Below are 14,989 nucleotides of genomic sequence, written 5' to 3'. Positions count from 1 at the left end.
GGTTTGTACAATGTAGGCAGGTGCCACACACCCAGGAGTGTGCATTCATGTATCTGATAAGGCTGCTAAATGGGAACATTATCAACATTAGACTTAGGGGGTTCCTAAACGTTCTCGAAGAATTAAAATGACTGTGTAAATAAAACCAAAGGAACCCAAAACTTGTCTCTACAAAATATAAGTACAGAATACAAGTACAGAAATTTGCACAGTACTCCTTCAAACAAAAACAAACTGTGTCTCAGGTTTAAGTGGGAAACCTCTCTCTGTTCAACAGCACTTGGAACACTAGTCAGAAAACTGGAAGAATTTAGTCACTGCAGCAGAAACATTCCAGTGGCAACGGTTCTGTCTTTCTAAATAATGCATTCACAATGCAGTCATGTTGGAATTAAATAAAACTGCATCATTACTCAACTTGAGCCCTTGACAATGACAGAATCAAGCAAACAAGTTCACTGTATATACACCAAATCTATTCAATCCCTGTGAGAGTTTCATTTTGTCACTTCAAAAGAATCAAATTAGTACTTACTGTCGGCAGATGAGTTGAGTTCTGTCTTAATCTTAGATTTTTCAAGATCTTCTTTATATTCTTTCTTAAGCAATTTTACTATCTTTTTGCTGTAACTTGATTTCTTCACTTTGAAAACTTCTTCATTTTCTTTAAAAAATAAACAAAATCTGTAGCAACTATTTTCATTCAATATTTTCCATTCTAACTTTTGAATTCTTCTAAATATACTCAAACATTCCAAATCATTACACAAGTTGAAATTACTTAAAATCTGTAATCGGCTTCTAAAAACTGAATCAACTTCATAATCTGGAATAAAATGCCAATCTGAGACTTTTTAAAGGCATAACACATGTAACTGCACAAAGTTCTGTGTTCTACTGTCTTTCTTAAATCATTTGTTTCAGGAGAGGAAAAGAGATCTTCAAAAAAGCACCTAATTATCAAATTCTTAAGGTATCTTAAATAAAATATCCAAAATCAAAAGGTGCTAGTTTACAGACCTGTCAAGACTGAGTAACTCTATAACCCATCACACACGGACACAGTTATTTCAAGACCAAGCTGAGAGCTAATCAACTTTTCAAAAATAAATTTCGATGGTGTATCCATCATCTTTGATTTGAAAACTTTAAACGTCAATGCAAACACTTTACCAAGCTGTCCCTACATCAGCGAAAACGAAAATGTGACTGTACTCCTGGCAAACTTCAGAAACTGCCTATTACTGGAAACAAGAAAACATCGCGCATCAAGATGCAAGTCAGATTTCCAAAAGTCTTAAATTCTTTTTTCATAACATAGACTTAACTGGATTATACAAACATACACTCAACAATTGGGGAAGTAAAATGATAGAAGGCTCATCTACGATCAGAAATCTAAATCCACTGTAGCCTGGCCCCTCACACCAGATTGGATAAACCGCCTTGAATTACCATTACACCGTCTCTTTTCACCATCCAAATGTTAATGCGAGTTAAGGTCGCACATTTGTACCCCTATTTGCTTTTACAGGGAAACTGAGGATCGGAAACAGGATCGGCGATCGCCAAGGGCTGGCCCAAAGTGACTCGGAACCAGAGCTTCAACTATAGGCTTCTCTTTCCAGACCTAGCACTCCTCTTGACACACTAAGCCTTTCTGGTCAAGGATGTCTGGCCCCTTCCTACTCAAGGATGTCTGACCAGGGCGAGCATACCAAGAGGCGTGGGCACGGGGACCTACGGAAGGCCCGGAGAACGTGCCCAGGGCAGTCCAGGGAGCCATCTAATAGAGCAGTCTGGTTCTCCCTAAAACACAGCGGCTAGGAACGAGGCAGGACAAGGAGACACTGAATTTCCAGGTGAAAAAAAACTCAGAATGACTGATCTTAGGTCCCCATCCCCTCGGGACAGGAGATGCTCGGGAGGCCGGCGAGGAGGAGGCGGTAGTTAAGAGAAGGCCGGCGGCGGCGCGGGAACACATCCCCCCCACCGGCCCCCCCACCCTGCCTGCGCAGAAGGCCGGAGGCGGGGGAAGACGTGCAGCGGGTCGGGGCGGGAAGAAGCGACTGGGTTCCCGGGGCGGGGGGCGGGGATGCTGAGGCTGGGAGCGTCCTGGGAACGCAGGGACCCGCGGTGGAGGCCTAGCTAGGATAGAGATCCCGGGGTCCGGGGGGCCCCCCGAGGCGCGGCGGTTTACCTTCGTCCTCGTCCTGGAAGCTGAGCAGGCTGGCCCGGGGCACCTCTTTGTTCTCGCGCGGCCTCTTGCGCGGCTTCAGCCCGTTGCCGGGCTCCAAGCCGCCGGGGAGGCAGCCCCCGGCCTCTGTCCCCGAGGTCAGCGCGGCCGGCGGCGGCGGCGGCGGCCCCGGGCCCAGCAGGGACTCGCCCGCGGGGGCCCTGTCGCCTCCGCCGCCGCCGGGGCCCGAGCCGGGGCCAGGCTCCTCGCCGGTGCCAGGCGGCGGCGGCAGCAACGGTGGGGGCTCCTGCTCCTCATCGCGCTCTCGCTCCTCCTCCTCCGAGTCATTCCGCTTGCGCACGTTCACCCGCCGGGCCTTTCGGAACATTGCCCCGCGTCCCGCACGGCGCTCTCACACACACACCAGCCGGCTCCCAACTCAGCCGCCCCGGCAGCGCCGAGCTCGCGACAGCGCACGCGCGATCTCCCCGGGAGTCCAGCCGGGCTCCTAATTTCCCTTTCCCAGCTACCGCGCACTGCGGGGAGCGCGCAGGCGCTCACGCGCTCAAAGATTGGAGAGAACTCCTCCCCTCTCGCGAGAACGTGAGTTTTGTTTTGTTCCCCACCCCCCCATCCCGACTCCACCCGCGGCGTCCCCCTGTCGGCCCGGAGGACTATTGGAACGGAACTCTGGGAGTCCGGAGCCGTCCGGCCGGTCACAAAGAGAATCATAGAGACGAGAGGAAAGAGTCAGCCCCGGGTGCTGCAGTGCGTCTCCCTCACTGACGTAGTCACGCGAGGAAACCTCCCGACAAGCGCTGGGAGGAGCAGATAGTGAAGGAGGAGACGGGGGAAAGGCGGAGAAGTAGTGGGGAGGGAAGGAGGAGATCCAAGGTGGAACGGGAGGAGGTAGGGAGGAGCTGGAAGTGGAATCCCAAGGGTGCGATATTTTTTCTTGAGACTGAATTGAGTGAAGTGAAATGAAGGTCGCTCAGTCGTGTCCGACTCTCTGCGACCCCTTGGACTATACAGTCCATGGAATTCTCTAGGCCAGATTACTGAGCCGTGATGTATTAATATGCCTAACCTTATTAGTACGTCATATTTCTACACCTTCATGATTTAAGAGCACTTTCAAAAAGACGGAGTGTCATATAGGATAAAATGTTATTTGGCCTTTTTTTTTTTTTTTTTTTTTAGCACCTTTCCCTCTATTACAATGAAAGCAAAAGTGTCCTTGATTTTTTCAAAAGAAGGCCAGGTTTGCTAGCCGTTCCTCAACTTGGCTGATTTCAGAAACAAGTGTAGGAAAAAATCGACGTAGCGAGACACATTTCAGACATGTCACAGAGGTAACCCTTTAAACTGGCAAGGGCACATTGACTCTGAAGTTGAGTTCACCTACTTTCTCACTGTGTCACCGAATGTAGGGCCTTCTCCTTCGCCTATGTGCCTATATGTGAATTTTCTTGTTTCAAAATTGAAAAGGTTACAAGAGGTATTCACATCCATTTCTAGGCACTTTCCAGTTCGCTGGCAATGTTGAACGTTTTTTGATCCTCCAGAGGACTTCTCAATTAAATGCACCCATTCCCGTCCATTTTAGTTCACTGATTCCTAAAATGTTGGTGTTGACTCTTACCGTCTCCTGCTTGACTAAATCTAATTTACCTTGATTCATGGACCTAACATTATAGCTTCCTCTGCAATATTGTTCTTTACAGTATCAGACTTTACTTTCACCACCAGACACATCCACAACTTAGCTACATTTCCACTTTGGCCCGGCCTCTTCATTCTTTTTGGAGTTATTTCTCTGCTCTTCCACAGTAGCCTATTGGACACCTACTGACCTGGGGAGCTTATCCTTCAGTGTCATATTTTTTTTTGTTTTTTCATACTGTTCATGGGGTTTTCGAGGCAGGAATACTGAAGTGGTTTGCCATCCCCTTCTCCAGTGGACTGTTTTCTCAGAACTCTCCACCATGAGCTGTCAAGTCTTGGTGGCCCTCAGGTGGCTGTCAGCATGTTATGGCTGATAGCATCCTTGAGAACAAGACTGTTATCTGTGTGATGATTTTGGTTAGCTTTGTGTGATCCTGGTTTTCTGGAGGGTGTGGGATTATAGTTCTTGCTTCCTGGTGGGAGAGACTGGTTGTGGGAAAATCTGGGTATTGCTCTGGTGGTTAGGGCCATGCTCAGTAAAGCTTTAATCCAATTGTCTGCTGATATTTGGATCTATGCTATGTTAGTTATGCCCTGATGCAACTCAATACTGGAGTCTACAGGCTCTATGGTAGAACTACTGGCAACCTTCAAAAAGGACTTATGCCAATACATGCCTCCCAGGATTGCTGCTGCCGGTGACCCTGTCCCCCAGGCAGGCTACTGCCAACCCATACCGCTGCAGGAGCTCTTCAACGCTGACAGGCGGATCTATCTCAGTCTTTAGTGGGATCACAGGAATTTAATTCACACCATTATATTTATTACTGTGGGCAAAAATCCCTTAGAAGAAATGGAGTAGCCCTCATGGTCAGTAGAAGAGTCTGAAATGTAGTACTTGGATGCAATTTCAGAAACAACAAAATGATCTCAGTTCGTTTCCAAGGCAAACCATTCAGTATCACAGTAATCCAAGTCTGCACCCCAACCATTGAGGCTGAAGAAGCTGAAGTTGATTCTTTCTATGAAGACCTACAAGACCTTCTAGAACTAACACCAAAAAGAGATCCTTTTCATCATAGGGGGTTGGAATGCAAAAGTAGGAAGTCAAGAGATACCTGGAGCAACAGGCAAGTTTGGCCTTGGAGTACAGAATGGAGCAGGGCAAAGGCCAAGAGAACACACTGATCATAGCAAACACGCTTTTCCAACACAAGCGACAACTCTGCACATGGACATCATCAGATGCTCAATAGAAAGTGAAAGTGAAGTCGCTCAGTCCTGTCCGACTCTTCGAGACCCCGTGGACTGCAGCCTACCAGGCTCCTCCATCCATGGGATTTTCCAGGCAAGAGTACTGGAGTGGGTTGCCATTTCCTTCTCCAGGGGATCTTCCTGAACCAGGGGTCGAACCCGGGTCCCCTGCATTATAGGCAAACGCTTTTACCGTCTGAGTACCAAAACCAGATTAATTATATTCTTTGTAGCCAAAGATGGAGAAGCTCTATACAATCTGCAAAACCAAGACTGGGAGCTTACTATGGCTCAGATCATGAGCTCCTTATTGCAAATTCAGACTTAAACTGAAGAAAGTAGGGAAAGCCACTAGACCATTCAGTTCAGTTCGGTTCAGTTCAGTTCAGTCACTCAGTCGTGTCCGACTCTTTGTGACCCCCATGAATCGCAGCACGCCAGGCCTCCCTGTCCATCACCAACTCCCGGAGTTCACTCAGACTCATGTCCATCGAGTCAGTGATGTCATCCAGCCATCTCATCCTCTGTCATCCCCTTCTCCTCCTGCCCCCAATCTCTCCCAGCATCAGAGTCTTTTCCAATGAGTCAACTCTTCGCATGAGGTGGCCAAAGTACTGGAGTTTCAGCTTTAGCATCATTCCTTCCAAAAAAATTCCAGGGCTGATCTCCTTCAGAATGGACTGGTTGGGTCTCCTTGCAGTCCAAGGAACTCTCAAGACCAACACCACAGTTCAAAAGCATCAATTCTTTGGTGCTCAGCTTTCTTCACAGTCCAACTCTCACATCCATACATGACCACTGGAACAACCATAGCCTTGACTAGATGACCTTTGTTGGCAAAGTAATGTCTCTGATTTTCAATATGCTATCTAGGTTGGTCATAACTTTTCTTCCAAGGAGTAAGCGTCTTTTAATTTCATGGCTGCAGTTACCACCTGCAGTGATTTTGGAGCCCAAAAAAATAAAGTCTGACACTGTTTCCACTGTTTCCCCATCTATTTCCCATGAAGTGATGGGACCAGATGCCATGATCTTAGTTTTCTGAATGTTGAGTTTTAAGCCAACTTTTTCACTCTCCTCTTTCACCTTCATCAAGAGGCTTTTTAATTCCTCTTCACTTTCTGCCATAAGGGTGGTGTCATCTACATATCTGAGGTTATTGATATTTCTCCCGGCAATCTTGATTCCAGCTTGTGCTTCTTCCAGCCCAGCGTTTCTCATGATGTACTCTGCATATAAGTTAAATAAGCAGGGTGACAATATACAGCCTTGATGTACTCCTTTTCCTATTTGGAACCAGTCTGTTGTTCCATGTCCAGTTCTAACTGTTGCTTCCTGATCTGCATACAAATTTCTCAAGAGGCAGGTCAGGTGGTCTGGTACTCCCATCTCTTTCAGAATTTTCCACAGTTTATTGTAATCCATACAGTCAAAGGCTTTGGCATAGTCAATAAAGCAGAAATAGATGTTTTTTCTGGAACTCTCTTGCTTTTTTGATGATCCAGCGGATGTTGGCAGTTTGGTCTCTGGTTCCTCTGCCTTTTCTTAAACCAGCTTGAACATCTGGAAGTTCACGGTTCACATATTGCTGAAGCCTGGCTTGGAGAATTTTGAGCATTACTTTACTAGCATGTGCTGCTACTGCTGCTGCTAAGTCACCTCAGTCGTGTCTGACTCTGTGCGACCCCATAGAGGGCAGCCCACTAGGCTCCCCTGTCCCTGGGATTCTCCAGGCAAGAACACTGGAGTGGGTTGCCATTTCCTTCTCCAATGCATGAAAGTGAAAAGTGAAAGTGAAGTCGCTCAGTCATGCCCGACTCTTAGCCACCCCATGGGCTGGAGCCTACCAGGCTCCTCCATCCATGGGATTTTCCAGGCAAGAGTACTAGAATGGGGTGCCATTGCCTTCTCCAACTAGTATGTGAGGTGAGTGCAATTGTGCAGTAGTTTGAGCATTCTTTGGTATTGCCTTTCTTTGGGATTGGAATGAAAAGTGACCTTTTCCAGTCCTGTGGCCACTGCTGAGTTTTCCAAATTTGGTGGCATATTGAGTGTGGCACTTTCACAGAATCATCTTTCAGGATTTGAAATAGCTCAACTGGAATTCCATCATCTCCACTAGCTTTGTTCGTAGTGATGCTTTCTAAGGCCCACTTGACTTCACATTCCAGGATATCTGGCTCTAGGTGAGATCACACCATCATGATTATCTGGGTCTGACCTAAATCAAATCCCTTATGATTATACAGTAAAGGTAATGAATAGATTCAGAGGATTAAATCTTATAGAGCGCCTAAAGAATTATGGATGGAGGTTTGTAACATTATACAGGAGGTGGTGACCAAAACCATCCCAAAGAAAAATGCCATAAGGCAAGTGGTTGTCTAAAGAAGCCTTACAAATAGCAGGAGAAAAGAAGTGAAAGGCAAAGGAGAAAGGAAAAGTATACCCAACTAAATGCAGAGTTCCAGAGAATAGCAAGGAGAGATAAGATAGCCTTAAGTGAACAATGCAAAGAAATAGAGGAAAATAATAGAATGGGAAAGACTAGAGATCTCTTCAAGAAAACTGGAGATTCCAATGGAACATTTCCTACAAAAATGGGCTCAATAAATGACAGAAACGGCAAGGACCTAACAGAAACAGAAGAGATTAAGAAGAGGTGGAGAGAATACACAGAACTGTACAAAAATGTCTTAATGACCCAGATAAACACGATGGTGTGGTCACATGCCTAGAGCCAGACATCCTGGAGTGTGAAGTCAAGGGGGCCTTAGGAAGCATCACTATGAACAAAGGTAGTGGAGGTTATGGAATTCCAGCTGAGCTATTTCAAATCCTAAAAGATGATGCTGTGAAAGTGCTGCACTCAGTACACCAGGAAATGTGGAAAACAGCAGTGGCCACAGGACTGGAAAAGTCAGCTTTTATTCCAATCCCAAAGAAAGGCAATGCCAAAGAATGTTCAGATTACCGTGTGGTTGCACTCATTTCACATTCTAGCAAAGTAATGCTCAAAATCCATCAAGCTGGGCTTCAGCAGTATGTGAACCAAGAACTTGCGGATGTAAAAGCTGAATTTAGACAAGGCAGAGATCAAATTGCCGACATCTGTTGGGTCATAGAAAAAGTAAGAGAGTTCCAAAAAAGAAAAAACATCTACTTCCATTTCATTGACTACGCTAAAACCTTTGACTATGTGTATCACAACAAACTGTGGAAAATTCTTAAAGAGATGGGAATATCAGACGACTTCATCTGTCTCCTGAGAAACCTATATGTAGGACAAGAAGCAACAGTTGGAACCAGACATAGAACAATGAACTGGTTCAAAATTGGGAAAGTACAAAAAGGCTGTAAATTGTCATCCTACTTATTTAACTTATATGCAGAGTACATCATACAAAATTCTGGGCTGGATGACTCACAAGTTGGAATCAAGATTGCCAGGAGATATATCAATAACCTCAGATACGCAGATGACACCACCCTTATGGCAGAAAGCAAAGAGGATCTACAGAGCCTCTTGATGAAGGTGAAAGAGGAGAGTGAAAAAGCTGGCTTAAAACTCAATATTCAAAAAACGAAGACCATGGCATCTAGTCCCACACTTCATGGCAAATAGATGGGGGAAAAGTGAAAACAGTGACAGATTTTATTTTCTTGGGCTCTAAAATCACTGCAGATGTTGATGGCAGCCATGAAGTTAAGACACTTGCTCCTTGGAAGAAAAGCTATGACAAACCTAGACAGCATATTACAAACAGAGACATCACTTTGTCAACAAAGGTCTGGATAGTCAAACCTATGGTTTTTCCAACAGTTGTGTACAGATGTGAGAGTTGGACCATAAAGGAGGTTGAGTGTTGAAGAATTGATGCTTTTGAATTGTAGTGCTGGAGAAGACTCATCTTCTTGAGAGTCCCTTGGTCTGCAAGGAGACCAAACCAGTCACTCCTAAAGGAAACCAACCCTGAATATTCACTGGAAGGACTGATGCTGAAGATGAAGTTCCAGTACTTTGTCCACCTGATTTGAAGAGCCAACTCATTGGAAAAACCCTGATGCTGGGAAAGATTGAGGACGGGAGAAGGGGGCGGCAGAGGATGAGGTGGTTGGATGGCATTACTGACTCAATGGCCATGAGTTTGAGCAAACTATCGGAGATAGTGAAGGACAGGGAAGCTTGACATGCTTCAGTTCATGGAGTCACAAACAGTCGGACACATCTTAGTGATGGAACAACAAGAGATATTCTTTGAACATAAAAATGAAGATGTGTATTTTATGAATTACCTTTTTTTAATACAATGTGTAACTTACTTTTTTAGTCTAACATACATTGGACATCAGTTCATATCTGTTCATAAAGTGTTGTCCCTTCTACCAACCTGCATAGTGATCCATTGTTCAAATGTACCATAATTTATTAATATTTAAGTAGTTTCGTAAGAATTGGTATTAATGTTTTTTCCAGTCTTGCTATGATAATCAATACTGTGATGAAAAGCTTTGAAAAATGGTCATGAGTAGGATGAATTGGTATTGAAATTACTAGATCCACAGGTGTGCATTTGTAATTTTGCCAATTCTAAGCCGCTCTCTATAGCAGCATGCAATTTAAAAAAAAAATTTTTTTTTTTATGTAATTGTTGTTCAGTTGCTAAGTCACGTCCAACTCTTTTGCAACCCCATGGGCTATAGCCTGCCAAACTCCTCTGTCCATGGGATTTCAGGCAAGAATACTGGAATGGGTTGCCATTTCCTTCTCCAGGGGACCTTCCTGATCCAAAGATCAAACCCACATCTCCTAATTACAGGCAGATTCTTTACCACTAAGCAACCAGGGAAATACAAATGAAGTCACCTGACATATAATATTATATTGGTTTCACGTGTACAACAGAATGATATAATATTTACATATATTGAAAAATGATCACAAGAGTTTAGTTAACTTTCATCACGTGTAGCTACAGAGTTTTTGTCTTGCCATGAGCACTTTTAAGATCCATTCTCTTAGCAACTTTCAAATATGTAATATAGTATTTTTCTGTAATATAGTATTTTTTACCAAATCAAGTTATATTTTATCACTACATTCCCATGACTTATATACGTTTTAACCCCATTCATTCATTTCGCCCACTCCCAACCATGCCAGTTTGTACTCCTACCACAGTGTCTGTTTGCCTACACCATTCTGTCAAAATTTCACTTGAGATTTAAGTTGCAGGCTGAAGCAAAATATTCCAAGCTCAAGATTTCATACACAACTGGCTCTTTTCACTGGTTTTCTTTGATTGCATTTGAAATCTGCCCACCCGTGACTCACTTTTGAAAGCTAGAAAGATGATCTAGGCTGAGAGTGTCCTCTGTAACATTTTCTTCCAGTTAGTAGAGAAAGTTAATAACATCTGGCTTCCATTCTACTCGCATTACTCTAAGTTCTTATATTCTGGCTGTTCAGCATTAAGTTCTGATTCCAGCAGAGTGTTTCGTTGGTGAAATTGAACTCCAGTTCTCATCACAAAAGCTTCAAATTGTGCCTGGTCAGCCTGTAGACACCAGTGCCAGTGCCAAAAGACAAATTTGCAGTAACATGATTAGGACAGAGGTAAGAAAGATAAGGTTCAGAGCAGACTGTGTTAGTATCTTGGCCTGAAACTTCAGAACGGTCTTCCAGTATGAAAGTGATGATTAAATATGGATAGAGAGGAGAATGTTGGTTGTTTAAAAACAAATAAAAAGCCACGATGTATTTATAACTTTTATAATCTACCTATTCAGATAATTGAAGGGCAAAGTTAAAGATTCAGAAGTTATCTTGCTGCTAACACAAGTCAAAGGCCCTTCTAGAGATTACAGACCTTGTGGAAATTAAATTCCTGAAACAGAAGAGCTGCTTTCATCGCCTGTCGGCCAGTATATGATCTGAAACTAATTATTTTATAAACTGCTCTGTGCACTGAGTATTAAACTGACTGTTTACAGCATAGCATCACTATTTAATGTTGGAGTGTTTTTAGACAAACATCGCTTTCGTAGAATGCTTGCGTCCATCATTTTGTTTGAATCAGTTCAGTGCTTTTTTAAGAAAATAAATTTTGTTGTATTTTTTGATCACGTGGACCATTTTGAGAGTCTTTCTTGAATTTTTTGTTTATATTGCTTCTGTTTTACGCTTCATTTTTTAGCTGTGAGCCCTGTGGGATCTTAGCTCCTCGACCAGGGATCGAAACCACACCCCCTCATCAGAAGGCAAAGTCTTAGTTGGACTGCCAGGGAGGTCCCCAGTGATTTTTTTTTTCTTAATTAGAGTGTAATTACAGTACTGTGACAGTTTTTGCCATTCATCAACATGAGTCAACATTAGATATACCTATGTCCCCTCCCTCTTGAAACCCCCCCTTCCCATCCCTCTCCTCTAGGTTGTCACACAGCACCAGCTTTGGGTTCCCTGTGTCATACCTCGAATGCCCACTGGCTATCTTTTTTACATATGGTAATGTATGTTTCCATGCTATTTTCTCATATCATCCAACCCTCTCCTTCCCCCACTGTGTCACAAAATATCGGTGTCTCCTTTGGTACCCTGCCAGTAGGATCGTCAGTACTATCTTTCTAGATTCCATGTATATGCATTAATACATGATATTTGTCTTTCTCTTTCTGACTTACTTCCCTCTGTGTAATAGGCTCTAGGTTCATCCACCTCATTTGGACTCAAACGTATTCCTTTTTATAGCTGAGTAATATTCCACTGTGCATATGTGTCATACCCGGTGCTTTTTAAAGTTACCTTTCCAAGCAATAATCCCAATTAGTTTTTTTTCCTACTAAATTGTGACTCTGCATGGAATAACTGACCCATGATTTCATACAAAATAGGCAAACCACTTTTGTTTGTTTTGTTTGCCAACTCAGTATTAGACTCTGTAACCTGAGACGATGATTACCAAATGTAGCTCTGTGAGCCCGTGAAGTTTTCCCTAGTCAGTTGCCAAATGAGAAGCACACGAACAGTCTGCTCATGTATAGTAGCCAGATGTCTCTTATCAGGGGGGAGAAAATGGTGCTTTGTTCTGAGGTCATCTTCCTCCTTCCATACTAAGATACTAAAATCTCTTTCCTTAAATGAAATAATGATGATGGTATATTTTGTTTCTTTTCATACCCTTATTTGACAAACTGAAAAGTAGTGAAAGCTATAAGTCCCCCCAAATTGTTTGTTATATCTAAAAATTTTATGTGGCATGCAAAATCTAATAGTCTAGGAATTCCTGGTCTACAAATTTTTCCTTTCTTCCTAAATAACTCAAGAATTCTATTCTGGGGGGCAAAAAGCTGGAGAAAACATTTAATTATTTCATTAAATTTCTTGTCCTTGATTTAGCGAAGACAGTTTTGCATTAACTTAATGTAAAATGTAAGCTTCCTGGGGGAGGAGTTTTTTTTGTTTGTTTGTTTTTTTCACTGCTAGCTTCACAGTCCTTCCCAGGTGGCTCAGTGGTGAAGAATCCGCTGGCAATGCAGGAGAGGCAGGTTCCATCTCTGGGTTGGGAAGATCCTCTGGAGAAGGAAATGGCAACCCACTCCAGTGTTATTCATGCCTTTTCATACTGTTCATGGGGTTCTCAAGGCAAGAATACTGAAGTAGTTTGCCATTCCCTTCTCCAATACTTTGGCCACCTGATGCAAGAAGCTGACTTATTGGAAAAGAACCTGGTGCTGGGAAAATTTGAGGGCAAAAAGAGAAGGGAGAACAGAGGATGAGGTGGTTGGATCGCATCATCGACACAATGGACATGAGTTTGAACAAACTCCGGGAGATAGTGAAGGACAGGGAACCCTGGCCTGCTGAGTCCACGGGCTCACAGAGAGTCAGCCACAACTTAGTGACTGAATAATAACAAATCATTTTGTCTGATTTAGTGTTTTATATCTTCCGGTGTTAGTATGTCAACAAGTACAATTCATAATCATAGTACCATGTGATATTTATATTACATTCACAATAAACTCTTTATAAATACATCTAAGGACTATACAACCAATACAGAAGCAAAAATAGCTATGCATCCTTTCTAAGAGAATTCACCTCTATTAGCTCAAAATCGTTCAGACATTGTTGTCTTTCCTTCTTGGGGAAAAAGTTAAAAGCAGATACCTTATCAAAGACAACAGAGTTACATGTATCTCTTTTGGGAGGAAAGATGAAGGAATGTGTCTTTTTTCTGTGCTATTTAATTTTACTCCAGGGCAGCAAAATTGCGCAAGAAATACAGAGTAACAGTATGGTATGATTACAGAGCGAGGCATCAAATCAAGCTTTGAATTTTTAAGATCTTTTAAAATATCCTGTTTGCTTGTTTATTTTTGGTTGCACTAGGTCTTCACTGCTGCTTGTGGACTTTCTCTACTGCAGTGACAGGGGGCTACACTCTAGCTTCGGTTCATGAGCGTCTCATCCTGGTGGCTTCTCGTATTGTGGATCACGGGCTCTAGAGTGTTCTGGCAAGCAGAATCTTCCTAGACCAGGGATCAGACCTGTCTCTCCTGCACTGGCAGGCAGATTCTCAATCACTGGACCACCAGATAAGTCCCCAAGCTCCAAATTTTTGAAAAAATGAAGTGGACTTTTAAAAATAACCTTTGAAAGTATTAGTTGCTTAGTCCTGTCTGACGCTTTGCTTCCCCGTGGACTGTAGCCCACCAGGCTCATCTGTCCATGGGATTCTCCAGGCAAGAATACTGGAGTGGGTAGCCATTCCCTTCTCCAGGGGATCTTCCCAACCCAAGGAATGAACCCAGGTATCCTGCATTGCAGGCGAATTGTTTACCATCTGAGCCACTAGGGAAGTCCCTTATCTAATTATAAAAGTGCTACCTGCATTACTACATTTTAGAAATTTTGAAAATGCAGAACAATACAAAGAAGGAAATAATTGTTATTAATCTTAACACTTAATTTTTGGAGCATTTCTTTCCAGAATTATTTTATGAACATTCACTCTCTCATTCTTCATGTTTTCAACATTCCAGTGCAACTTCTACTTGGAGTTAGTTCTCTAACCTCCTCACTCTAATCTTATCATAAGGACTGCATCTTGGAGTTTGCAACTTGCGTCTTCTCCAAGTTACTAGGGAGTTACTTGGCATCTTCCTTGGTAAAACTTCCAACTCATTCCAACTTCTCAATGAAGAAGGAAATGGCAACCCACTCCAGTACTCTTGCCTGGAGAATCCCATGAAGGGAGGAGCCTGGTAGACTACAGTCCATGGGGTCGCAGAGTCGGACACGACTGAGCGACTTCTCTTTCACTTTGGTAAAACTTCACTTCCATCTTCTAGTTTGTCTATTCCACCTCCAGTCCAGAACCCATCACCTTTCACTGCCCATTCTCTTCCTCCTGCCTTTGTTTCCTGCCTCATCCAGATTGGATTTCATGGGGACAAGATTATAGTCACTCCCTTCCGACAAGCTCAGCTTCCTTCCCCTCTCCTGCTTTGTTGTTGTTGTTTAGTCCTGTCCAACTCTTTGCCACCGCATGGACTGCAGCAGGCCAGGATTCCTTGTCCTTCATCATCTCCTGGAGTTTGCTCAAACTCATTGAGCTGGTGATTCAGTCCAACCATCTCATCCTCTGATCTCATCCTCTCATCCCTTCTCTTCCTGCCTTCAATCTTTCCCAGCATCAGGGTCTTTTCCAATGAGTTGACTCTTTCCATCGGGTGGCCAAAGTATTGGAGTTTTAGCTTCAGCATCAGTACTCCCAATGAATATTCAGAGTTGATTTCCTTTAGGATTGAATGGTTCGTTGTACTCATTCAGAAAAACCCTAGCCATAGCTGAGCCAGACTGTGGCCTTCTCTGTATCTGTCCCTGGTTAG

General features: G+C 43.4%; 1 protein-coding gene across 1 annotated transcript in view; it reads right to left on the bottom strand.

The window, feature by feature from the left end:
• The window catches only part of PAXBP1 (PAX3 and PAX7 binding protein 1), a 33,008-nt gene extending 30,255 nt beyond the window's left edge, over positions 1-2,753 (bottom strand). Inside the window, exons 1-2 of the mRNA XM_061417060.1 lie at positions 2,201-2,753; positions 536-664 (exon numbers count right to left, since the gene is read on the bottom strand). Coding sequence (XP_061273044.1) covers positions 536-664; positions 2,201-2,564 — 493 coding nt within the window. The 5' untranslated portion in view covers positions 2,565-2,753. The remainder of the gene's footprint in view (positions 1-535; positions 665-2,200) is intronic.
• Positions 2,754-14,989: the final 12,236 nt, after the last annotated feature.

Source organism: Bos javanicus, chromosome 1, assembly GCF_032452875.1.
Source record: "Bos javanicus breed banteng chromosome 1, ARS-OSU_banteng_1.0, whole genome shotgun sequence".
Lineage (NCBI taxonomy): Eukaryota > Metazoa > Chordata > Mammalia > Artiodactyla > Bovidae > Bos > Bos javanicus.
The sequence above is the reverse complement of the archived record's forward strand: the minus strand, read 5'-3'. Positions and strand labels throughout refer to the sequence as shown.